Source organism: Euprymna scolopes, chromosome 19 (genome assembly GCF_053919585.1).
Source record: "Euprymna scolopes isolate OS-2025 chromosome 19, ASM5391958v1, whole genome shotgun sequence".
NCBI classification, from domain to species: domain Eukaryota; kingdom Metazoa; phylum Mollusca; class Cephalopoda; order Sepiida; family Sepiolidae; genus Euprymna; species Euprymna scolopes.
In genome coordinates, this window is record NC_136500.1 from 140,677,673 (window position 1) to 140,705,179 (window position 27,507).

Consider the following 27,507-nt stretch of genomic DNA (forward strand, 5'->3'; position numbering starts at 1 on the left):
TTCCTACCCCTAACCCTTTTTATAAATACCGAGGCCATAGTACCACAATTTGCATATCTCTCTATTCTTTGTACTGGATGGATTGCGGGGTTGAATGAGAACGGTTCTTTTGTGAATCCTGTTTTGTCAATTCTGCAGAAACAATTCTGCTTTTGTCACATCCACTATTCTGCAGTCACCCTGAGCCACTTAACCACTGAAAAGTGCCCAACTAACTTTCCACAAAATAATGAGAACACACTTCATCAGGTAAGTATGCTGGGGGCTTCATTTTCTCGTTCCCATACCAGACTGCTGCCCTTTTCCCGAACTGATAGGCCAAGCACTCTTGCACCGTTCTGCAGCCACTCTGGTTTCTTGATCAGTAATCCAAAATCAGCCAAATGTTGTCCCACTTTGGTTGCGGAAACCACATCCTTGTCAATGTACATCAATGTTGCCTACTGGATATTGTTCTTTCTCGAGAGTGTAGCTTCAACAATAGGTCGCATGACGGATGGTGCTACATTGAGCCCAAAAAACATGCACGTTAGCCAGTACCTCTTTCCTTCGAAGATCACAGTCTGGTACGGCCACAAGGATTTATGCATACGCACGTGTAGATATGCCCTTTGAAGGTCAAGTAATGATACATTGGAGCCTTTCCTCCTCCACTCTCTTAGCTGTTGTGTGCAGACACTGGCATATGTGGTGACTACCCCGTTAAAAAAAAAAAATGGTGTCTTTTTTCCCCATAAATAGCACTAGTTTTAATATCAGTGGATAATTAGCATTGCATCTTACTTGACTGCCAAGCAATTTCACTTGCCATTAATTTTAAAAATAAAAACGACTTTAAATATGCTTATTCTATGTTTGGCATTAGATTTATAAATATCTAAGTAACAAACTACCGTAAAATAAAAGCGCCAGACATGGTTTAAAAACTTACAAGTAAAAAATATATTTATAAGCTACTCAGCAGAGCCCATTGTAAGAACTTGATTTTTTTTAAATATTTGATGTGGCTTTCTTTTTAAACCAAAGTAACTGTAAAATAAAAAAAATAAAAAACTGGAGACATTTAGTATTCTCAGCTGAGAGTCGGTTCTTGAACAACTCGAATACTAATTTACAAGAATAAAATGTGTTCATTTCTACTTGTTTAATTCTAACTTTTGTAGTGGACCAGGGCATAATACCCTAGCTCGCCACAAGAAAATAATGAAACGAATGGAATTGAAGGAAACAAAGACTCAATTGATGGATAAGATAAACGTCGTTTATTTGCTGTTGAAAGAATGAACGTTTTAGTTATAACATGTGTTCATGTCCGCACGAGTGTAACCAATGTTCGTTGCGGGGCTGGTGTTGTAGAAAGAATAGGAAATGTGTGTTCATCTCAAGTTCGGGTCACTATCGTTTGTTCGCGCGTGGGAAGAGAAATGAGTGTTGTAGTGGAAATGAGAATCCAGCGTGTAGACAAAGAAGAGGATATTAGAGTTGTCATCAGTTAGTAGTCAGCTATGCGAAAGTGTTCTCAGGCACCAATAGTAGATAGAGAGAGAAAGAGTGTGAATGTGTACATACGGTCTGTTAGCTTGTGCCCCATACATAGTAGTAAGTGGGCGTGACGCACGCGGGCGGTCCGAAAACCGACCGACCAGCACGGAAGCTGGGCCGGAAAGGAAGAGCCGGTTGTTACTCTCTCTTTTATACACGTTTCCAGTGGTCTTTTGCGCATGTGTATATTTCCTTAGAAAACGGATGTGACGTCGTCCATGTGTGCGTTCGTGTGCACGTGTGTGAGTACATATGTGTGCGTTAGCGTGTGTATATACACGTGAATGTGAGTGTATGTACGCGAATGTGAATATGTGTACGTGTGTGGACGTGGGCGCGTATGTTTGTGTGCGCGTATGTATGTGACAAGCAATATAGCTTGAAATGTGAATGTGTGTTTTTGTGTGAGGCTTGAAAAAGGCTCGTACACTTTTTACTTAAAACTTAATAAGCTATTTGCTTCGTTAACTGAGCATGAAACTTTGTCCCCCAATTATATTAAATAACCCAGTCATAATGCTAGAACTTTTGTCTAACATTAAAGATAATATTCACATTGACATAAGATTCCCACAAAACATGTTTTATATATTTTATATTAATAAAATGAGAGAAAAAATTGAAAGTAAAAAAAGAGAGCAAAAAAACAAAACTGCTTACAATTCTTTTTATTTTTTTTTAAAAAGTTTTACCTCTCAGTTTGGTTAGTTCTTTGCTGCTTCCTCAAAGTTTCTGTCTTGGCTTGGTCCATTCTTGTCTCCTTTCTTTGCGACTGCACTCTTTTGTGGTAACCTTTTTTTTCTTCTTTAATTTCAGTTATTAACACTTTTTTGAAAAAAGGTCTTTACAACTTTCAAATAATCTTCTTTACTGTAGTACACACTCTTACACACGTTTGGACAAATAATAACTCAACTCCTTTCTTTTTGTAACAACGACATTTATTTCCTCATTCTCATGCCACACGTGACTTCTCGTTATAGCGTGTCATCATCCATGTCTGTAACGTGATCTCTCCTTATTATAGTCTTATTATTTTCCTTACATGACATTATTTTGCTCAGGGCTTGATATTTGCATGTAGCCTCCATACACAATCTGCTACACAGGGATGCAACTTCAACAACTTTCAGCGATTCCTACCTACAGCCTTTGGCTCTCTGTTCCAGTATCTATTGACACCTATTCTTTGTTTCAATGCTTTGCAGTATCTGGCATCCTATTCCATTGCCTGTCAATGTCCGGCTCTCTATTTCAGTGATTGGCGATACCCAGCTCCAGGATACAGCCTTGCCTGCAACATCTGTTTCTGTAAATCTAGCCCTTGACCATGCTCTGTGAACTTGACCTACCTGAAGCATCTCATCAAACCCCAGTCTTTGTATGACGCCATTCCACAATATTCAGGATCCAGCTTCGTCATTTCCATTTCCACAACCACTGTTTCTGTCAATCGAACCCTAACCCGATGTCTCTGCAGAGACATCTCATTACACCTCAGGTACATCTATGCCAATCTCCTTGTGACATCATTCCATGCTATTTAGCATCTAGTTTTCACATCTCCAGTATTTCCAGTTAATCAGCATCCCCCATTCCTATCTATCCAGTCTCTGCTACTGCCCAAATATAACATTTCCTGCTCTCCACTCTTCCAGAATCTTCATCAATCAACTTTCTTCAGTTCCTCTACATTTTCTTCATGTATTTATGGCAGAATAATTTTCTTTTTACTTAAATGTCACCAAAAGCCACTCAAGGATAAGAGTTAATAAATGTAAGGTGGTAGTGTAATCATCATCAATGGTGTAAATTGGATAGAATCAGGGTTTTTTTCCCGTTCTTTTCTTCCTTCGTGGTACGTGTTCAAGCCTGCCTTCCTACTTCCACTTTTTTTTTTTTTGCTCAACATACACATCCAAACACCTGGGCAATGCCGTGTTGAAATTCTAGTATATATATATATATATATATATATAAAAACCGCCTATGGGAGGGGATCATTATTTATTAGTACATACACACATGTATATATATATATATACATATATATAGATAGATAGATATATATATAGATAGATATATAGATAGATAGATATATAGATAGATAGATAAAAAACCGCCTATGGGAGGGGATCATTGGCCACCATGGCATCGGAAACTGTAATGCCAATGGACAGTTCCTACTTGGTTTGTATGCGGAATACCAACTTGTTGTGACCAACACCATCTTTAGACTCCCGAACAAACAAAAGACAACATGGAGACATCCCCACTATATTCTAACCAGAGCCAGAAAAGATGTTTGCATCACCCGAACCATACGACTGCTGGACAGATCACAGGCTACTGATCTCCAAACTGATGGTGACTACCCCTCGACCACCTAGAAAGATACCCAAGAACGTACCACACCAACGCTATGATTGCAACAAGCTGCGCGATCCACAGTTGGCAAAAATTTCAAGGAAGCTTGTGAATGCCACCTTGCAGAATCTGTGGTCCAGGCCACCATAGAGCACCACTGGACTACCCTTAAAGAGACCATGACCTGTGCTGCGGAGGAAACCATTGGCTACGCAAGCAAGAAAAGTCAGGAGTAGCTTGAGGAGAATGACATCATAACTCGTCTTATTGAGGCCAAACATCGAACACGTCTGACCATGAAGAACCTGTCTACAGCTGTCAATAAACGTGCTCACAAACAAGCTGTAGCTGAGTGGCAAAAAAGAATCCGAGAAGACGAGAACACCTGGTGGCAAAGGAAAGCTGAGGAAATGCAAAGGTATGCTCACTAACGAGACCTGTGAAATTTCTATGCAGCAACAAAAGAAATTTTCGGCCCCATTCGGTCACCAGTGGGTGGTTTAAAAGATCTGAATGGGACCATGACTATCACAGACACTGATGCAATTCTACTAAGATGGAGGTCCCACTTTGAGGAACTTCTCAGCGACCAGGCTCTTACCCCAAACAACCTCCTGCAAGTGACCCCGCAATACTCTGTCCGACACTTGATGGCGTTGCCACCTTCCATCCAGGATTTTAACAAAGCCCTAAAACGCATGAGATCTGGCAAAACCTCTGGACCTGACAACATTCCACTGGAGCTATTCACACTTGGTGGCCCAGAGCTGAGGAACGGTCTCATGCACCTCATACTGAAAATATGGGAGATGAAGACCCTGCCTATTGATTTCTGTGATGCAACAATCATAACAATATTCAAAAAAGGAGATTAGGAGAACTGTAACAACTACCGGGGTATATCACTCCTAAGCATCGCAAGCAAAATATTCGCCCGCATCCTCCTTGACCGCCTCTTTGACAAAGTATCCTGACATCAATAGTGGGCTGAAACAAGGTTGTGTCCTGGCTCCAATGTGTTTCTCACTCTACACGGTAACAATGCTAAATGAGACATGCCACCAGACATGCCATCAATCAATCTCTGTTTTTGCATGGATGGGGGAATTTTCAAACTAGCACGAGTCCGTGCTAGAACTAAGACCTCCACATTCTTAGTGCGAGAGCTGCAGTATGCTGATGACAATGCCACCCCAGATCAGACTCCACAGGACGTTCAGTCACTAGCAGATGCATACAATGCAGCCTACGAACGTTTTGGGATTCAGGTCAATACAGGAAAGACCAAAATACTAGTCTAACACCCACCTGGAATCCTGCTACCTAATACCAACACTATCATAAATGGCCAATCACTACAGGAAGTTGACTAGTTTCCTTACCTAGGAAGCATCATAACATCTACTCCCACATGTACGAAAGATGTGAAAAACAGAATCAGGGCAGTCAACTCCGTCTTTGGTTGCCTCAACAGCTGCATATTTAACAACCACTCACTGAAATTGGCCACTAAAATCATGGTCTTTAAGGCAGTAGTACTCTCCACTCTTCTTTATGAAACAGTGACATTGTACAGAAGCGATTAAAAAAACCTGGAACGCTTCCAGCAACATAAGCTGAGGCAAATTTTACATATCACCAGGGAAAGCCACACTACTAACTTGGAAGTACTGGACAGGACTAAAATGAGCAGCATTGAGGTAACCATCATTCACCATCACTTCTGTTGGGCAGGCCACATCAGTAGAATGGATCCTTCCAGGCTGCCGAAAAAAATACTTTATGGCGAGCTCGGTAATGGTAGACAACCACAAGGAGCACCTAAACGGTGCTATAAAGACCAGTTAAAGTGCACCCTGGCAATGACTAACATTGACCCTTCCTCATAGGAACAGGCTGCCGGGGATCAGACAAAATGGAGGAGCCTGGCATGCAAAGGTTTCCATGGACTTTGAGGAGAAAAGAAGACAATATGAAAAGGCTAGGAGAAGGAGAGAAGAACAGCCCAAAATAAGAAATAAAACAAAATAGTGGTAGAAACTCACCCAATAAATATCACGGTAACATTAATTGGGTGGGTTTCTACCACCTTTTTATTTTATTTTTTATTTTGAAGTGATTATCGAGTCTTCAAAGACCTTGCGGCCAGCTTTTTTTGTTCTCCGGCAGCGTTCAACATTGCTCGTTTTTCGAACCGAATAAATATTTTGCATTGAATTGAAACACTAAAAACTTATCCAGTTAGGTAGAAAATTAACTTATCTTATCTTTGGTAACATTTATTTGTTATATATTTTTTTTTTTTTATAACTTTGTCGCACCTTTAAAACTCAAATCCCAATCATATCCAAATTCTCCCAGTCTCCCCCGCATGTCAGTATAAAAATAGTTTGAGAGAATTTGATTAAAAATAAGTGCTATTGCTATTGATATGAGACACATCCTTGGAATATATATTAATATTTTGGTTAATCAGCTCCTTATCAATTTCCAAAGAATTCGAACGCAATATAAACGTTAAAAAACGTTAAAAAACGACCCTGGTGTCTAACTCTGTCCCGTGGGGAGGCATTGTAAATATTAATATAAATAAGAGAAAGAGTATTCTTTCCTTTTTTTTTTTTTTTTTTAAACGAAAGGGGTTTCCGGTCATAGATCGAAATCCTAAATACGTACTTCCGGTTTGTTTTATTATTAAAGTTTCGTATAAAATGATTACAATTAAAATACATTTAGATATTTATTTATTAAAACACTTCAACCGTTTTTCATTCAATAAAATATTTCATTATTTTTTAAAAATTAATTACAAAGAAAATTCATTTCAGAATTTTTTTCTTTTAATTTTGCAGAGTTCGAAACTGCGCTTGTTGATTACTCACATAGCTTTACTGATTCCAAAAGTCAACTTTTGGAATATATTTTTAAAGGAGATTTTCTCGACGTAAGTTTATTTCGTTCTACATATTTAAATTTTATTCGTTAAATTTTTTATTATTCAAAAAATATATGCATATATTTAATTGTTGATGATTTATTTTTTTCCTTCTGTTTGGATTATATTTAAACGCAAATAGAGCTCCATTTTATTCTTAAAACTCAGCCATCTGCTATCCTGTTTCGATATTGTCATTGTTTGAACATGAAGCGATATTTATTTCTATCCAATTTCGACAATTTTCAACAAGAAATAATTTATAACATTCAACCGAAATTTGATTTTGTCTTGATTTAAAACTTAAATAATCTATTTGATTTTTTTTTTTAGTGAACAACAAAAGATATAAAGGAACATCCAGCGGCGTTAGGTACGTATTACGTTGCTTTTTGTTGGTGATGCTTGCGGAGGTAATAATATAAAATAAATTATTTATTTGCGTAAACAAAGAATAATAATTCAAACCAACGGCAAACAACATAATGCGATTTTTAAAGTTGTATAGGTGACAAATTTTATTTTTATTTTTTAATAACAATGGCGAACGTTTTGGAGTTAAAATCAACGGGTTTGTATTACGTACTGTACACATAGATTCGAAAAAGTTGTCAAAAAACAAATATATAACAAAATACTGTTAGAAACTCGCTCAATATATGTTACCGTGACATAGACTGACATATATTCGGTAGGGTTTTAACAGTATTTTGTTTACTTTTTTTATTTTTAACTCCTTTTCTCAAACTTACCGTGTCAAGCAGAGTCTCACGCCATTTTTAACTTTCCAACACATCGGTAAACACTGTATTTTTTTTCGAGCTGAATAAACATGTTACACTAAATAAAAAATGCTAAAAACATATCCCGTTAGGTAGAAAAATAGCTTATCTTTCCTTTGATAACATTTATTTGGGTACTCTTGCATAATTTGACCCGAATTCTCGTGAATTCCCGTCAAACATGGATCGATGAGACGGGCAATTATTGATATCAGCAGAGCGTTGTTCAAATGTTGAAACGCTAACTCGACTTTTTTTATTTAATTTTTTTTTTCGGTACTCATGCAGTACCATCGACGAAACGTAGCATCCCTCTGCCTGTTCTACAAGTATTTTAATGGTGAATGCTCTGACGAACTGCAGACACTTGTGCCTCCACGACGTAGACACCCTCGACAAACCCGACAGGCAGCTAAATCCCACTCACACTCCCTAGATGTAAAAGATCTTTCTACTCCAGTAGTTTCTTCCACAGAACCCCTATACTCTGGAATTCCATTCCAGGTCCCTGCTTTCTTAACTGTACTGACATGCAGAAGTTCAATTGTAACATGAACCGACATCTTGCTGCCCAAATCCCAACATAGTGCCCCAGTAGTTGCTGCCCCTGATAGTAGCCCCCTACACCAAAGTGGCAATTTGCCTTGTTTGGGGTGAAAATGTAATAAAAAAAATAAATGAATAAAAATCTAAATGGAAGCAGACGACATTCGAATTGGAAAAAAGCGACTAAACCAAAAAAAAAAAAAAGCTGACAAACAAATATGTTTTCAAACTCGTCAAACAGAAATTGACAGGCAAAAAAATAAATCTATACATGTTAGAAAAAGAAATGAAAACATCGATGCAGACAATTTCATATTGTCAGGAGAAGAAATTGCTGTCCCCAAACATTGCAAACAATTGTAATAATTTGAGAAAGCGAAGTTAAAAAAAAAAAAAATGGTCAAACTACTTTAAAAACGCGAAATTTGCAGAATTTGGTTTACAAGTGTTGAGTGGTTTAAAAATGGGGGATCAGTTTACTAGAATGTTGTATTAGAAACTGAGCACTTCCTACAAGTATTTAAATTTTGACTTAAAATCAATCGTAAAATACGCTTAAATATGATAACTTAATTTGTTCAGATTCCGTATATATTAGTCATGATTTCAAAAGTAAAAAAAAAAAATTTTGGGGTGCCATCAGCTAGAATCGAAAGCAAAAGCAAAACTATCATTCAAAGCTGGTAATGTTGCCATGCATTAAAAATAAACTTAGATGAATGTACAAAATGTATAACGATTTTTTTCAATTTTGACCCCTTAATATCTATCTTAACTGGTTAAAGACGCATAAAAGAACAATCTACAAAATATCCAATCATTTAAGGCCCCTACTGCTCGTCTGCGACTTTTAGTTTTGGAAGAGATAATTTGAAAATATTGAGACACAGACATTGTGAACTTTATAAATTAGATTTGCCAACATGGCTAACTGATGCTGACGTCATGAAGTCATTTAAAATTGTGAAATGTGGAGATAGGAACGAAATAATATTTTTTTACGCAAAAAAACTTTTTTTTTTTTTTTGCGTCTTCTCTTTTTCAAACAATTTTTTACTGAAATCTTTTGTATTTAATGAGAATTTGAATAAAAGGTTTTGAGGTGACTCGTGATTGTTAGAGTTAGTTGTTTCGTATTTTGTAATGCGTATGCTTGTTTTTGTATTTCACAATACATAAAATAAATCAACCTACGAAAGTCTGTGTTGCCAGTTTTTTATTTTTATTAAAAAAAATCAAATATTTCTGTTGGCCATGTTTTAATCCAATAAAAAAAAACAAGGCAGGACAACTTAAATTGAAGTGTTGTGGTGAAAAATCAGCCTTATGTTCAATACAACTTTAGTAAAATCGCTAAAAATCATAAATTTTGATTTTTCTTTTTTTTTTTTTTTGATTTAAAAAAAATTTTTTTAAAAATGAAACTACTTGATTGATTTCCGTAATTTTTGAATATGAAATATTCCGATTACACACATAGATTTAGGGCTTATTTTGAATTGCACTTAAAAAAAACATAAAAAAAATAGAGAAAAATCTTTATAATGTACATACCTGTCATGGAAGGAAGATGTTATATCTTATTATAAATTTTCTTAGTGTGTGTATGAGAGAGACGTGGTTTATCTCGGCATATAGGCAACCCACCCAGGCAAGTAAGGTACCAGAATGAAGCTTATGACCCAGCGGATGTTTTACTGATATTTATATCCATGTTTGGTGTATGGAAAAGCAAAAAAATAGCGATTTACTAAACGTTTTCTTTACTGGATATTTTTCCGATACAAGGACCCAAATTTACCCAGCTAGGCAAACTTGGGTTCTTGGTAAAAAAAAAATCATGTAAATTAAGTATTTTTTTTAACTTAGAAAATCAAAATTTATGATTTTAAGTGATTGTGAGATTGCTAGAATTACAAAATTGATCTCTACAGTTTGAATTATTGTGGGGTTATCTGCTCTGGCTTGTTTTCAAGATACTTTTGTTACTTGTTATGGCATTCACCCTGGATCGGTTGAACCGGCTCCATCCAACAAGTTCACCGCATCTAGTATAACGGCCAATCAGGCGTGGCGGTCCGAGGATGTTTCTGCTACAAACGTAAGCCATTCGTGGTTCCATTGGATCATTTCAGCATCCTGTTTAACCGTCCTGAGCCAGGTTTTGAGTTGGCCACCACAGTGTTTCTTCCAGTCTGGTGGTTGTGTTAGGTCAATGGTTTCATGAATGAGGTCACCTGGGTTTCAACAAAGTGCATAGCCGAACCAACGAAGCCGTCTGACAAGGAGGAATTGTTGAATGGAGCGTATCTTGTAACATGCCTGGACCATGTTGTTAGAGATAAATTGTTGCTAGTGGACACATAGGAGGCTGTGTAGGTAATGATGGTCGAATACCTCCAGCTTGCGATGATCACTTGCATGCATAGACCAGGTTTTGCAACCATAAAGCAGAATAGTGTAGACTGAGGCCTGGTAGATCCTGATCTTTGTATTGAGCCTTATCTTCTTCCAGAACCAGAGCCGTGATCGCAGTTGACAGAAGGCGAGACTATCATTGCTTATGTGGTTGTGGATATTTTCTTCCCCTTGGCCTGTTGCAGTGATGATGGATCTAATTTGAATCGGTTGACCTCTTTGACAGTTTCTCTGTCGTTTCAGTTGGAGAGAAACCAGCAGTCAGGAGCTTAGTCTTATTGGCGTTAATCTTCATGCGGATTGCTGATGCGTAAAATTGCATCTTGTTTATGGCTGATTGTATGTTAGCGAAGCTTTCACCCAGAATGGCGATATCATCAGCATAGTTGAGGTCTGAAAATTGGAAACCATGACCCGCTATTATGCCGGAAAAATTGGCCAAGGCCTTGGATGTGATCCAATTGATGGTATAATTGAAGAGTGTGGGCGAAAGAACACAGCCTTGATGAACACCAGGATGGATATAAAAAAAAAAACATTCCTGACAATATACGCATTCCTTTTGTGCGGGTGGAGTGATAGCAGGTCCTAATAAAGTTGAGCAGTTTTTGTGGGATGCCGTTAGATGATATGTCATTCACCTTCCTTCTATGATGCAGCTGATGACTGTGAAGATGGATGGTGACTCGTCTTGAGATTAGGCTCGCTGGAACCAGGCTGCATCCATTACACTCGAAGAATGTCGTTCTCGTCAGTGTCTGAAACAATGGAGATGAAGACTATGAACTCACATGCATGAACATAGGGCATGATATGGCATCTGGAACCTATCTAGCCGTAGGCATTCATAACCTCATAAAGGGCTCCACGATCAACGGTCAAAAGCAGCAGCAAAGTTAATGAAGCAGATGATGGTTTTCTGCTGATGTAAGAAGAAAAATGTACGCCAGGCAAGATGGCTGTGTGACTCTGAGAGACTTTTAAGCTGGTGTTGAGATGTTGGAGTTTGTTAATCTCATGGCAAATGAAATCAACAGTAAAAAAAAAGAAGCAGGTATTGTTTGGAAAGTAATGGTAATAATTGCCTTATTTTTTTTTTTAAATAGAAAAAAAAGTCGAGTCGGATTTATTTATTTTTGTTTAGTTATAGCTGTGATGGTACTCCCGTAACATGAACAAGATGGGTTCTCTCTCTCATGCTAGAAGGTAACTTACACCTGAGAGTATCTTTGTCTTTCTACAAAGCCACTCTCTTCCCATGTATGGAGTATTGTTGTTACATCTGGACTGGTGCATTTGCCATTAGTGTCGCTCTCAGACAGGGTTAAAATAAAAGTCACCATTCTAATCGGTCCCACACTGTCAGCCAATCGTGAAATGTGGCATCTTTATGTCTACTTTACAAGTATTTTAATGGAAAGTGCTCGGACAAACTCAAAGCACTGGTGCCCCCTTGACATAAATGCCTCTGACAAACCCAACAAACAGCAAAATCCCACCCCCACACTATAGAGATCCCTAGATGATGGATAGCCTTTTACTCAAATAGCTTCTTCCCTTGAACAGTTAGACTCTGTAAGTCCCTGCTTTCCTGATTGGACAGGAGCTGCTAAAAACAGCCTATCCTGCCTTGACAGAGTGCAAAATAGGCTTAGTGGGGTTGCCCTTTTCTCTTCCCTGCAACCTCTCTCCCACAGGAGAGACGTTGCGAGCCTGTCTTTGTTTTATCGTTACTTCCATGGCAAGTGCTCGTCTGAGCTCCAATCTCTGGTTCCCCCTCGCCAATCTTTCACGAGGGGCACCCGTCTAGCTGAAACCACTGTCAAAAATGTTCCCCACTCTTTATCTGTGCCAAAACCAAAACGTAGATTCCATGAACAAAGCTTCTTTCTTAGAAGTGCACACCTGTGGAACTCTGTTCTGTCTGCCTGTTTCCCACCTGACTACAACCTGGATGTCTTCAAGTCCAACATAAACAAATTCATGATGAACCACCCCCGCCTCCTTAAGTAAGACACTTTATCAACTCTCAACACTAACATACTGTACACACAATGACCCTTATCTCCGAGTGGCTTCCGGGCCTTGATAAGTGGTGACCACCTTGTAAAAAAAAAAAGATATGCAGAAGTTCAAGTGTAATGTAAACAGACATCTTGCTGCCCAACTCCCTACATAGTGTCCCTACAAATTTGGTTCCAAATAGTAGTCCCTTATGACTTGGTGGCACTGTACCTTGTTTGGGTTGGGGGGAAAAAAAAAATGGGTTTGTATTACTGTACATATAGATTCGAAAAGGTTGTCAAAAAACAAATATATAACAAATAAATGTTATCAAAGGCAAGATAAGTTACTTTTCTACCAAACTGGATATATTTTTTGTGTTTTTATTCAATGTAACATATTTATTCAGCTCGAAAAACATACAGTGTTTACCGATGTATTCGAAAATTCAAGATGGCGTCTCACACCCTCTTTAACACCGTAAGTATGGAAAAAGGTGCTATAAATAAAAAACTATACAAAATACTATTAAAAACCCGCTGAATATATGTCAACCTATGTCATGGTAACATATATTGAGCGAGTTTTTAACAGTATTTTATCCGTTTTTTTATTTATAACATCTTTTCCCACACTTACCGTGTTAAAGAGAGAATAAGACGCCATCTTGAATGTTCCAATACATCGGTAAACACTATATGGTTTTCGAGCTGAATAAACATGTTACATTGAATAAAAACACAAAAAATATATCCAGTTTGGTAGAAAAGTAACTTATCTTGCCTTTGATAACATTTATTTGTTATATATTTGTTTTTTTGACAACCTTTTCGAATCTATGTGTACAATAATACAAACCCCAAAAAATTAAAGAAGTAATAATGATGAGAACAACAATGGCAAAATTTGATTACAAAAATGGTATATTCATTCGGCAATAAGAAATAACTGTCATAAATGTGGAAAAGTTGAAATCTTTAAGAAAATAACTTCACAGCCTTTCTAGAGTGTGACTGGCATCTTTTGAAAAAATTTTTTTTTCCAGACAATCTTCTGACGTAAAAAATGTCACATGAGAAGTGTAAAACCAGCTGACAAATCGTACAAAAATCTGAAAAGTAGTTTGAATTTTTCAATTTCTCTCTCATAATCATTAAAGAATATTGAACTCAACTTTTTTTTTAAACAAAAAAAACAAACTTTAACTAATTTTGAAGCGTAAAGTGTTAAAACCCATATGAAGTTGCTCATATTTTATTTTATCTTTTTTCAAATCCTCTAAAGTGAAATACAGGTTGATGTTCTTACCAAGATACTTCATTTGCATTAATCCCAGAATAACTATAACATTAACGATACATCACTCAGACATTTAATCTGTTTAATCATTTTTATTTTAGGAACATGTCTAAAAGTTGGGGTTTGAACTTAGCAAAGGGAGAGGGGGGATAAAGAAGAAATTGAAATTTAAGGAATCTTAATATCTAATGCCTTTGGATTAAATTTAATGTAAATCAGAAATATTTGATTTTTCATGTATGACTTTTTGATGCTCTAATGTTGTTGCAAATATAAAAAAGCTATTATTATCAATCGTCTGTGGAGCAATGTTCCGCTGGCCGGTTTCTCGGTTGAATACAACATGGTAGCCTTCAAGTCCAATATAAACAAGTTCTTGTTGAGGCGTCCATATAAATAATGAAATTCTACCTAATTTACACCATGAACGATTACTAAACTAAACTACCTTATATTCATTTACCGTTATCTTGAAGTGGCATTCAGGCCTTGATAAGGGGTGAATCCCAAGTCAAAGAAAAAAAAAAAAAAAAAAAATCAGTTATTCGCAGGAATCGTGATCGCTTTGGAATTTCATGTGCCAGTATTTATAGTCTTACTAGCCTGAGTTTCCAGCATTGGCCAGGTGTTTGTAGGTGTTTGTTGAACAAAAACAAAAAAGTTGTAGTACGCAGGCAGATTCAAACCCGTGACGCAAAGGCGGAAAAGAAGTGGTGGTGGTGTGTAAGAGTGTTGTTTTAGCAAAAAAAAAAAAAAATGGGAAATTGCAAGCGCAAAAAAAAAAAATTGTAGTAGGCAAGCAGGTTCAAACCCATACCAAAGGAGGAAAAGAAAGTGAAAAAAAAGGGACGCGTTAGCTGCTGTGCCCATCGTCAAACTGGAAGTGACGTGGGTTCAAATTAAGCTAAGCCAATCGAAAAGAGGCAATGACTTTCGAAAATATAGGCGCAAAAAGTGACCCCCCCCCTGTAGAAAAGTGCCCAGTTGAGAGTGAAGGAATTAATGTTTCTGGTCAATTTTTCGATATTTGTCGTCCGAAGGGTCGAGCTTCAAAATGATATTGATCTCGTGAAAATTTGTTGCCTCTGTCGAAAGTTTTTGCTAGACAAACATACATACATAAACAGACGAGAGATTTATATTATAGATGGTGACTTGATTTAGGCAGGAAAATTGATATCATTTTATTACATAGATTGAGACATTTTTATATCTATTACCAAGTCAGATATATATATATATATATTCCAATTTAATATTGAATGTTGATATGCAATTATTAAAAATAAGAAATGCCCAAATAGCGAATGATTCTGTCAGTTGTTTATATTCCGATTCATTGTGTCCGTTTTACAATCTCTTTTACTTTGCTTCAGCTAAAGGGAACCTGCTCTCATTTGGAGGGCTTCGTAAATATTAATACCTCTGGATCAAATTTCATGTCAATCACATAGTTTCAATTTTCAAATTGGAAATTGTGTGCATATTATGCACTCATTAAAATATGCTGGCAAAATGGAAATTTGTATGGTAAAAACAAAATTCATAAAAATTGGAAACGTTTTGATTTTTATAAAGAAGTTTCAGTTCCTTTTGCATAAATCTACATTAAATTTAGAAAACCTAAGAACGTTATATAGTTTTTTGTTTAAATGATTAAAATGATTAATTCTTTATTCTGAAACTTTCGTTAAATAAATTATATAACATTATTTGATTTTCTTCATTTTCAAAAACGACTTGTGAAATAATGTTTTTAAAGATATGACCAATTTTCTCTAATCAGGATTTTTTTTATTAAATGCTCCAAATCATTTTTTCTTTATCCTAAGACTTTTGTTGTTCAAAAAAAATAACATTCTTCCTTTTGCATAAAACTACATTAAATATATCCCACAATACCAACTCTCACACCTAGCAGCTGTGTTCATGAGTTTAACTTGTACAAACAGGGGTGGATAGACAGAAACTTTGTTTTACATAGACATGTTTATATATAAATGTGAAATTTGATTAAAAGTTGAAATGAGATTAAGATCAGAGATGTCAAAAGAGGCTTAATAACGAATGAAAATGTATTGGATGTTTGAAAGTCAATTAAATTATTTTTATTTACTTATGTTATTTTAAACTTTATAATTTATTGTTTTTTTTCTTTTCTCCCTCTAATTTTTTCTTATTAGGTTTTGAACCAGGACAATTACCAACCATGTCTGACAGCGAAGAAAGTGTTGTATCCGATGCTGCCAGTGAGCAAAGTCCCACTGAAGAGGAAGTATGTGGACACTTTTTTTTTTTCGATTGGATTCAATTTTATTTTACTAATTATCAAAAAAGTATTAAAAAAAATGTTACGTTTAGGAAATTTTCCCATTCAAGAAATTATGATTAAAACTAGAATGAATTTGAACATAATTTGATGAAACTTTTATTAATAAAAAAATAAAATTTGGGTCTTCTCCAAAATTTTCCTCATATTAAAAACCAAAAATATGTATAAATGTATGTACCTGTGACAAAGAAAATATCATATTCCAAAAGTCACTGAAATTGATCAAATAATTTTAAATTTTATGGCTAACCAAAAAGTCTTGCGACATTTTGAAGTCTCAAAAGACAAAGGGAGGTAACTCAACACAATTCAAACTTGTGAAATTTTTATTGTAATGCCTACAAATTCCCATTAATCGTTTTTAAAACTGATTTTCTTTATAAAAATAAAACTACATGATTTTTAAAATATTATGTTTTCCTTCTGTTATGACTATGTACATTATACAGGTTTTTGTTTAATATTCGAGGGAACTCTGGATAAGCACCCCCAAAACTATACTCTGCTACTGTTCACTTATATTCTTATAAAATCATAGAATTATGTCAATAATTTCAATTTTCGGTTATAGTCAGCTAACATACTTCCTAACTTCCCGCATGACTGCTACCGGAAGTGGTGACAAGACAAATCAGTTCCTTCACTTTTGTTGTTCATCTGTATTTCTATTATGAAGCAATTTATTGAAATGAAAAAAAAAAAAAGAAGAAAAGGACATTATTGAAAAGTATACAATAAAAATTAACAAAATTATACAAATAAAAAGAACACAATTAGTCTTTATTTGCACTTTTAATAAAATTAAAAAATGTTTTTATTTTATTTGAAATTTTATAAGGAATATGTTTATGAAAATATAAAAACGTTATTTTTTGGAATTTTAAAAAAAATTTTATATTTGAGTTTATATAATAAATATATGTCTATGAAAGTATAAAAATAAAATTATTGAAATCAAAATAACAAAATTTCAGACATACAAAAAGCAAATCTAACACATAATATTTCCATAATAGTTTAAAAAGATTTTAAAGTGTTTTCAGTAATTCTTAAAAACACACACACACACACACACGTGTTTTCAATAATTCTTAAAAACACACACACACACACACACACACACACACGTGTTTTCAATAATTCTTAAAAAAAAAAAAAAAAAAAAAAACTAATTTCAATAATTCTTAATTAAAACAAGATGGAAAAAACTTTTTGATCTATCCAACCAAATGTCTAACATTTACCCCTATTTTAGTGAGTCCAACCAAGAGATCTTTTTAGGATTCTAGCCGTCCCTTTCAGTGAAATCGTTTGTATTTCACTTGCACTTGGTTCACTGGGTATGCTTGCTATGTACTTTTTAAAGTTCTTTTTCATAAGCCCAGTTGCTCCTATGATGATTGGTATAATTGAAACCTTTTAATTTCCAATTTCGTTTCATATCATACATAAGTCCTTGATACTTTGTTATCTTTCCCTCTCAGCTCTGTTAAGCCCTGTATCATTGGGTACACTGACCTTTATTATGGTCACTTTTTTTCCTCCTCCTCCTGGCATTCCAAACGAATCATGATGCTATCATGATGCTATATGAGCACACTCGAGCAATAGTCAGGTCGCCAGATGGGGACATTTAATTTTTCGACATCTGCACCAGGGTTCTACAAGGAGATACTCTTGCCCTTTTTCTTTTTATTGTCTGTCTTGACTTTGTATTTCGCACCTCTGTTGATACACATAACACGCTAGGCTTCACCCTGAATGAATCCAGAAACAGATGTCATCAATCAGCACACATAACTGATGCAAATTATGCAGACGATATTGCTTTGTTTGCAAATAACACTGCTGATGCGCAAACACGTTACGCAAGCTAGAAAAGTCCGCAAATGATGTTGGTCTCCACATTAATGCAGATAAGACAAAGTTTATGACTTTCGATGTGGAAGGAGAGATCAGGGCTGTGGTTGGAACAACACTGAAAGAAGTCGCTGAGTTTACGTATCTGGGCAGCAATATTTCTTTTTTTTTTTTTTTTTTATTACATTTTCACCCCAAACAAGGCAAATTGCCACTTTGGTGTAGGGGGCTACTATCAGGGGCAACAACTACTGGGGTACTATGTAGGGATTTGGGCAGCAAGGTGTCGGTTCACGTTACACTTGAACTTCTGCACGTCAGTACTGTTGGGGAAGCAGGGACCTGGAATGGAATTCCAGAGTCTTGCGGTTCTGGGGAAGAAACTATTGGAGTAAAAAGATCTTTTACATCTAGGGACCTCTACAGTGTGGGGGTGGGATCTAGTAGCCTGTCGGGTTTGTCGAGGGTGCTCGCGTCGTGGGGGCACAAGTGATTGCAGTTCATCAGAGCATTCACCACTAAAATACTTGTAGAAAAGGCAGAGGGATGCAACATTTCGTCGATGGGACAGAGGCTGAAGCTTAGATGCCAGTTCAGGGCCTATCAGATTTGCGACTCTCTTTTGAACCTTGTCAAGGAGCGAGAGACTAGTAGCAGATGCACCAGCCCAGATGTGGCAGCAATACTCCATACATGGGCGAATGGTGGCCTTATAGAGGTACAGGATACTTTCGGGTGTTAGTAGTTTTCTAGCACGGTAGAGAGAGCCTACCTTTCTTGCAGCGGCCCTGGCAATGCCTTCAATGTAATTGTTCCAACTCATGTTTCCTGTGAACGTTAGGCCAAGGAGTTTGAAAGATGGACAGATAAAGGGTCGTTGGCCATTGCTATTGGTGGTAGAGAGGGTTTCTTGTAATTATTGAATGAAACTAGTTTAGTCTTGGCAGCATTGAACGCGACCAACCACTTTTGTCCCCATTCCACTACAGATTGGAGGTCTTCTTCTAGTGTTTCTGCCATTTCTTTAGAAATGTGTTCATTCGTCTTCCTGTCGTGTCTGCCATAGAGTGTAGTGTCATCAGCATATATACCCATCTCAGAGGCAATGTTGTCGGGGAGGTCATTTATGAATATCAGGAACAATAGAGGTCCAAGGATAGAACCCTGGGGCACTCCCGCATTTATATCATATTGTTTAGATGTGCGACCGTCGAGGACTACCTGGATTTTTCTCTTATCTAAGAAGGATTTAATTATGTTAAGTATTCTACCAGTGATACCGTAAGATCTAATCTTCCTGAGGAGACCCTCATGCCATACCCTGTCAAAAGCCTTAGATATATCTAGAGCTACCGCTCTGCCTTCCCCCGCTTTGTCCAGTGATTGGTATATACGTTCAGAGATCACGGTGAGGATGTCTGCTGTGGAACGGGCTTGTCTAAATCCATATTGTTTGTCAGTCAGTAGTTTAGCATCTGTAAGATGATGGACTAGAGCATGGTTAATTATGGTCTCAAATATTTTGGCAAAAAGTGGGAGGAGGCTAATGGGGCGATAATTTGATGGGTCTGTCCTTTCGCCAGAATTCTTGAATACTGGTACAACAGAAGCAGTTTTCCAACAGCCCGGAAAGCAAGCTTCATTAAGACATTTGTTGTAGAGTTTGGAGAGAACTGGAGCTACTTCGGCTGAGCACTTTTTTAATAGCACAGCTGGGATAAGATCGGGTCCACATGCTTTTGAGGTGTCAAGGTTTTTTATGATAGCATGCACCTGAGCAGGGGTGGTTTTCAGATCGTCTAGTGTGGCGTCTGTCCGCATAGGAAAGTCAGGTAGGGGGTGGTTGGAAGGGTCCAGTGTGGAGTTTGAGGCAAACCGACTGGCAAGCATGTTAGCCTTGTCGGTTGCTGAGTCGCATCTCAAAAGCATGAGCCGCATTGGATGGGCTGCATTCTATGGACTTCAAAGGTAACTAACAAACTGAAAACGCAGTTCTTCAGGGCAGTGGTAGAGTCTGTCCTTGTTTACTGTGCTACAGCCTGGACACTCACCAAAAGATTGGAAAGAAAACTAGATGGCACATACACCTGTATGCTATGAACAGTATTAAAATATATCTTGGCAAAATCATCCCACGAAACAGCAACTTTATGGCAACCTACCTGCCATATCTAATACCATCAGGGAAAGATGTCTACGATTTGCCGGTCATTGTCTGAAAAAGCCTTTCTTGGACATAGACAAAAAGCGAACATACATTTTCGCTTTTATATATATAGATTACCTCCAAAAAATATTCTCTAAGACTCAATACCACACGATTAATTAATCTGTGTTTCTATTCACCTCAGGATTCTTTATATAATATATATAGAATGGGTTGATAGCAACAAATAGTGTATTTCATTGTTAGTTCCAATTGTTTCAAGACCATTCGGACAAATTCAAACATTATGTTGTTTGAAAATTTTCACAAGAACAGCCTTTCTTCAGACTTATTGAATAAAAAAACACTTTTACAATAAAACATTATGGAAAAACATTTCCTTTATAAGGAAAAGAAAACAAGTGAAACTATTTTATCTCTATCGCATCCTTGCAAAGTATTTTTTAAAGATTTATATATTTACCTATTTCGTATCTCTATTTAAAATAAAAAAATAAGAAATTTCAAACAAAATATCATACAATGTTACCACTAATTACCTATGTCCATTTAATATGCTTTATTAATACTATTCATTGATTTCTTAAATTATATTTCTTAATTTAATTTATTTTTTTAAAATATTTTATTTTTTTAATCCGGACTAATCAAGTTAAGTCATTACGATTCTATGTTAGTTTTGTATCAGGAATTTTGCTTTGTTTATTTACAAAAATATCGGCTAACCTATTTATGTGATTTAAGAAAAGTTTTTATTCAATAAGGAAATAAAGTTTAACATTACTTTATACTTAGTTCATTCTCATTTAAATTTAAGGATCTCAATCTATTTTTTATTTTTATTTTCTTTTGTTATTTCCTATTAAGATTTACGATTATCAGATATTTTAGATGTGGAAAGGGAGATAACTCTGTAAACTCGAAATTTTAAAGATTTAGTTGAAATTATAAATTACCAAAATCCTAATATGTATTCATAACGATGAAAGGGAAGTAACTAAAGCCGTTCAATGTTTCTAGTTTTGTAAATTCCTAATATGAATTTATGATTTATTTATTAATTAAACAAATCCAATTAAAACTAAGCTAACCTATTCAAAATATCAGTTTATAAAGCATATCTTAACCATGATACTAATTTTATTACCATAGATTTAAGCTACGTTTGCCATCCAGCCATAATTTTCTGAGGTTATGCGTGGCTTCAATACGAAATAACAATTCAGGAATTAAGTTCTTAAACACTTATCTGATAATAATACATATCACATTAGTAAGTATTCTAATAATAAATCTAATCTTTAGCTCCATGTACGTTTTACTTCAATGAAAGCGGGGGTTTCACCTTGGTTTTTTTGGATTTGATCGTTTAGAACAAAAGTAATATTTAAAAAGCTAGGATTTTTCAAGTTTTACTGATCTAAAAACAGTATCAATTAATCCCCATTCTTTAATTACTAATCTTTATATATATATATATATATATATATATATATATTGATTTTAGTTCAAATATGCATATGGAGGCTCATAAATCTAACATATCTGATGAAGGAAAATTTTCCCGAAATATTATACAACTAGCAATTCCGCCTGGCTTTGCTATATATATATATTTATCATATTTGCTAATTTATATCAATATATTGATACACATTATTTTTATATTGTTTTTATACTTGTTGATTTTTATTTTAATTTCAGACTAATGAACCAGCTGAGGCTTCTTCTGATGTTGAAGAAGCAGAGGCAAAATCGGATGAGGCAGAAGAGGCTGGAAGTGATGAGGAAGAAGAGGAAGATATTGAAGAAGGTGAAAAGGAATGCATAAAAGCAATGGAAGATTTGGACGGAGAGGTTGAGGTGAGTAACATTTTGTCCTTGGCATGTTTTAAGATACTCCGTCTGGAGAATGTTAATATGCAAAATAAATTGCCTACTGCCTCCGTTAATCGTGATTGTTTTCGTCAGGCGGAATGTTGCCACCTTGTGTGTTGTATTTATAGTTGAACAAACAGTGGATTTTATTTTGAACAAGTGACGGTTGACACGACTCTGGAAACATTTGGATATAAACAGTCTTCTTCAGGTGTCTTGAATTTTTAAACCATCATATATATTCATAATGGAAATTTTTAGAAGGGAATACAATGCGCAAGTGTAACAGATATACACGAACTGAAGTAAATTAAAATATAATGATGGAATAAGCTACGTATATTTACCTTTGTCGATGCAATATATATGTATTTTTAAAAATATTTTTTTACTAACATTGGGTTTTTAACTTGCATCTGGAAGTTCTATATCTATATATCTATAAAAGTGAAAATGTCTGTGTGTGTACACTTTCCTACGAAATAACTCTGTCAATTTTTGGTCTACAGACTCGAGATTTGACATAAGGTTAGGAAAATCTTTTTAATCGGTTTTCGACCAGAAATTTGGCTGTTAAAGGGTCAAAGTTCAATGGTTTGACCTTTGAGAACTCTACCAAATTCCTCCGCCAATTTTGGGTCTAAACACTTAAAATTTTAGATATAGGTTACTTGGACATGGATCTAACTTTATAATTTGATTTGAGCCCAAAACGAATGTTAAGTGGTCATAATTGGGGTCAAAATTTTTAAAAAAATTGACCTCTGCGGTCTTTTAAAAATTACTCAGCCAATTTTTGTGTCTAAACATTTTAAATTTTACATAAAGGGCATTCAGACATGCAGCAAGCTTTTTAATCAGTTTTGGGCGAAAATTTGGCTGGCAAGAGGTTAAAGTTGAGAGAGTTGACCGTTGCAGACTCTACCAAACTCCTCTGCCAATTTCGGGTCTAAACACTTGAAATTTTAGATGTAGGTTACTTGGACATGGGTCAAACATTTTAATTTAATTTGAACCCAAAACAATAAATGTTAAGGGGTCAAAGTTAAAAAAAATTTGACCTCTGTGGTCTCTACCAACTTTTTTCTATGGTAGTTAAGGAAGCCTATTATATAGAAAAGGCATTACCATACATATTTGCACTTTTTAATATATACATATGCACATAAAGTTATGAACAGTACATAGGGCCTGAGCAAAGCCAGGCGGAACTGCTAGTTGTATAATATTTCAGGAAAATTTTCCTTCATCAGATATGTTAGACTTATGAGTCCCCATATGCATATTTGAACTAAAATCAAACACATCAGATGGAGAATTTTTCCCAAAATTTTATACAACATGGAACTTCCATCTGACCATGTTGATGCAAGTGAGAACACGATGCAAGTATAAAATATAAAACATACGTCTTGTATTAATAAAGGTGAATCTGCTTATTTCACCATTCTATGTCTTTACTTCAGTTTGTGTCAATCTATTACACCTCTGCATTGTGTTGCCTTCTATAAATTTTCTTTATATATATACACTAGCGAGGGGTACCCGGCATTACCCAGGTGTTTGGAGATGTGTGTGTGTGTGGGGGGGGGTTTAAAAAAAAGTAAGTATGAGGATCGAATCCGAACCGTTGAGGCAAAGTTGTGAAAAAAAAAAAAACGTGTGACGTTAACCATTGCCCCACCGCGACATGCTTACGGAAACACGTTTTATTTAATACTTGGATTTAGCAGGTGCTCGTTTTAATGAGTTAATGAGGTCAAGTTTGACTGCGGGATTTCATTTACTGCTGAACGCTTTTTTTCCTCGCCCCCAAGATGTTAAAGGAAAAAGACTAACCCACATGCGGCGAGTGACAAATATTGAATATTTATCTTCCCGAAATCGAGCAAATTAAATAGACAGGCGAGCTTCGTTGTTAACTGTGAGATATTACGATTTATATGTGATATAAAAAGTTTTAAAAAGTTGTGAAGCGAGCGACCGCTTCTCTGAAAGAAGCCTTTTGTTGACACACAGAAAAAGCGAACACACACACATACATACATACATTTTCGCTTTTATATATATACATTAAAGAATGCTTCACACAAACTACATTAACCTCTTCTATTAATTGTTTTTAATTTTTTTGTAACTTTGGCTGAACCATTTTACAGATTTATTTTTAAAATATTGTTTTCAATCTTTCAGGATTACGATGAAGAGGAGGAGGAAGATGATGATGAACCAAGCCGAAAGCGGAAAAAGAAAAGCCATTTTAACTTCATCTTGGATGAAGCTGGTAATTTAATTTTCACAAAATTCTGCAAAGATTCTTTTTTAATGAATTATTGGGGTTTTTTGAACTACTATTCTCATCTTCAGTATTATTTGCACAGTGTTTCGGCTCTTGTAATCTCTGACCTTCTTCAGGTGTCTCTTGTTCAACTAAAAATCTGCATGGAATTTTGAACTGAACCCTTTATTAAATCCATGTAGGTAGCATGCTTTTGTTTCGTCAGCCATGACCAAGTAGAAATGTTGTATAATTCAAGATGAGAAAAAATATTTCGAATAATCCTAAGAATATGCATTATCAATCTTCAGCTTGAAATTCTAGAAACGTGAGATTTTTTAAATTTTGTTTTATAATTTTTCCATGTAATTAGTGTTTCATATGTAATGTTTCTAGAATTAATTTTCTGTTCACTAAAACCTCTGATGTCCCTTTTCTGTCGCAGAGTGTACTGATACTCAATGACTGATTAGGACGGCCTTAGATTGTTTCCTAGTGCTACCAGATTAGGTCACTCTGAAAATACTGGCTTTGTGACCTAAAATGCACCAAATTCTGGAATTGTTAAATTTTTTATTTTGTTGGTCCCCCGACAAAAGAAGGGCAGACCTGTAAATTCATCCTTTTTTTTTCTTATTTTTATCCAATTTGCATTGCTTAGTGACATTCTTAAAACTTTCAAATGACACATATTTCTTGTTGGTCCCCCAACAAAAGGAGGGTGAACCTGTAAATTCACCCTTGTCCGTTCGTCTGCACTTTTTCTCAATAACTGCGCCTTGGAATTTTTTGAAATTTTGCACAAACATTAAACATGAGATTCAAGGAAGGCAGCGAGTCGGAGAGATGATGAGATGTGCGGGAGGAGTAAGGAAGTCAGAACACGAGAGTTGATTGGCCAAATAAAGAATTTTATGGATCAGCACCATCATGTGTCTATAGAGACAATACATGTACAGTTTGATGTCAGTGTGGAAACTGTACGCACAATTATTCGTGAGGAACTAAAGATGTGGAAGATTTGCACAAAGTTTGTACGAAAGGTGCTCCATCCTTGTCACAGACTATTTGACCAAGATGAGTATCATGACAGTTCCTCACCCTCCCTATAGTCCAGACCTTGCTCCCTATGACTTCTGGGTATTCTCTAAACTTAAGGAAAACCTTAGAGGCTGTTGTTATGAGACAATTGAGAAGATGAAAAGCGGCTGTAATGAGGGTCATTGACACGCTCGCATAAGAGGACTTCTATGGGGCCTTCTAGAAGTTGTTGGAACGGTACAACAAGTGCATTGCAGCTGAAGGAGATTACTTCGAAGGAGTCTACAGTTTCATGTGTGTGCTATCTATAAAAGTGCTCGTGTGAAAAAAGAGGGAATTTAAATCAAAATATTTTCATAATTCAGCTCTGTAAAAAGGATATCTAGATGATATCTAGGTGAATTATATAAATTATTTAATAATAAATTATTCCCTCTCGTAACATTTATTGGTGCTTCTACACTTTGTCGCCGAAAAAAAAGACGCCATGTTTTTCAGCGCACCTGCTGCCAGAATCCAAGAGAGACATCAGTATTTTAAAATGTAAAAACTATTTTATTTATTCAATAAATATATTGAAGTAAAAGTGTAGAAGCACCTATTTTGGCTTTGATTAAAGAACTGTACATGCTTTCCAGTTATTTCATGATTCGGTCATAGTTTAAAGTACTGATGTCTTCCTCGGATTCTGGCAGCAGATGTGCTAAAAAACATAGCGTTTTTTTTTTCGGCTACAAAGTGTAGACGCATACATTTATTTGTGAACATGTTATTTTTTTTTTAATTTTTTAAATTTTATTTTATTTTATTTTTATTTTTTTTTTGATGAATAACTCACAAATAATGACTAAACAAGACGTTAGTCTAGCAATTCCTAAATGGTTAATGAGGTATTAATTTTTCTAAAAAGTCAACATTTTTGTTTGCTTTGCTTTGCAGATGTCGATGATGAAGGCGACGAAACTGAAGAAGAATGGGAAGAAGGTGCCGAAGACATCATTGACCGCAAATCTGTTCACGAGGGTCCAAGTGCCCGAGATATCGAAGGGAAAATACGATTGGCACAAATTTGGAAGTAAATATTTTTTTTTTTCTTTTCTTAGCTTGAAATATTTTCTCTTAAAAAATTGACACATTTCTTTTGGCTAAAACTTTTAACTTTTTATTTGTGCCCATATTCATTTTTTTTCTGCTATTTCTCAATTGCAGCAGCGAAAAAGAAGACGAAATTGAAGAATATTATCGCCAAAGATATGGGGAATCCACAGTTACTGAGCGATTTGGCGAAGGTGAAGAAATGTCCGATGAAATCACCCAACAAGGACTTTTACCTGGTGTCAAGTAAGTACTCCTACCTTCATCATCATATATAATGAATGTAATTGTGAAGCAAGGGTTGCACAATCTCAACCACTGGGTCAGCATTGCCTTACTTAAGTTGCAAAGAGAAGTCCAATATAACTGGAAACAATGCCAAGATAAGCACCAAACACATACAGCACCTGGTAATCCCAAATGGTCACCCATTTTAGTACTGACCAGGCTCAGTATTGCTAAATTTCAGGGATTAAATTTACCATATACTTAATTTTCCAGAGAGATGAATGGATGTGGGTGCATACTTGGTCTAATGGATACCATTACAGACTATAGAAGTGATAGACCATGTTGAGTTGAAATCCTATTAGATTTATTGTGCCCAGTTAAGCACAAATACGGTTTGGTAATCTATTACGTATATAAACTGATAGGTTTAGTCATTTCATAATCATGTGATCATCTTTCACGCAGATTAAAAATGAATTAGATTGCCTGATTAGTAAATACTGTTTGGTAATCTATGACGTATATAAACTGATAGGTTTAGTCATTTCATAATCATGTTATCATCTTTCACGCAGATTAAAAATGAATTAGATTGGTTGGTTAGTAAATACTGTTTGGTAATCTATGACGTATATAAACTGATAGGTTTTGTCATTTCATAATCATGTTATCATCTTTCACGCAGATTAAAAATGAATTAGATTGCCTGATTAGTAAATACTGTTTGGTAAT

The 27,507-nt window shown here is 35.6% G+C and overlaps 2 protein-coding genes across 3 annotated transcripts in view; both read left to right on the top strand.

Annotated features, from left to right (window-relative positions):
* The first annotated feature begins 4,430 nt into the window (after positions 1–4,430).
* On the top strand, positions 4,431–4,784 carry LOC145240380 (uncharacterized). The gene has a single exon (XM_080103961.1). It carries the CDS (start codon positions 4,431–4,433, stop codon positions 4,782–4,784), a length of 354 nt encoding a protein of 117 aa, XP_079960087.1.
* Positions 4,785–6,750: 1,966 nt separating this feature from the next.
* LOC145240010 (transcription elongation factor SPT5-like) overlaps positions 6,751–27,507 on the top strand; it is a 79,443-nt gene continuing 58,686 nt past the window's right edge. Inside the window, exons 1-7 of one of the 2 annotated variants that reach the window (XM_080103614.1) lie at positions 6,751–6,853; positions 7,178–7,217; positions 16,077–16,168; positions 21,957–22,115; positions 24,324–24,414; positions 26,389–26,524; positions 26,659–26,790. In XM_080103614.1, coding sequence (XP_079959740.1) covers positions 16,103–16,168; positions 21,957–22,115; positions 24,324–24,414; positions 26,389–26,524; positions 26,659–26,790 — 584 coding nt within the window. In that variant the 5' untranslated portion in view covers positions 6,751–6,853; positions 7,178–7,217; positions 16,077–16,102. Of the gene's footprint in view, positions 6,854–7,086; positions 7,218–16,076; positions 16,169–21,956; positions 22,116–24,323; positions 24,415–26,388; positions 26,525–26,658; positions 26,791–27,507 lie in introns of those variants that run through there. The other variant, XM_080103615.1, reaches the window with a different exon arrangement.

Coding starts and splice junctions, on each gene's coding strand:
- LOC145240380 (XM_080103961.1), top strand. CDS start 4,431: ATGACTATCACAGACACTGATGCAATTCTACTAAGATGGAGGTCCCAC.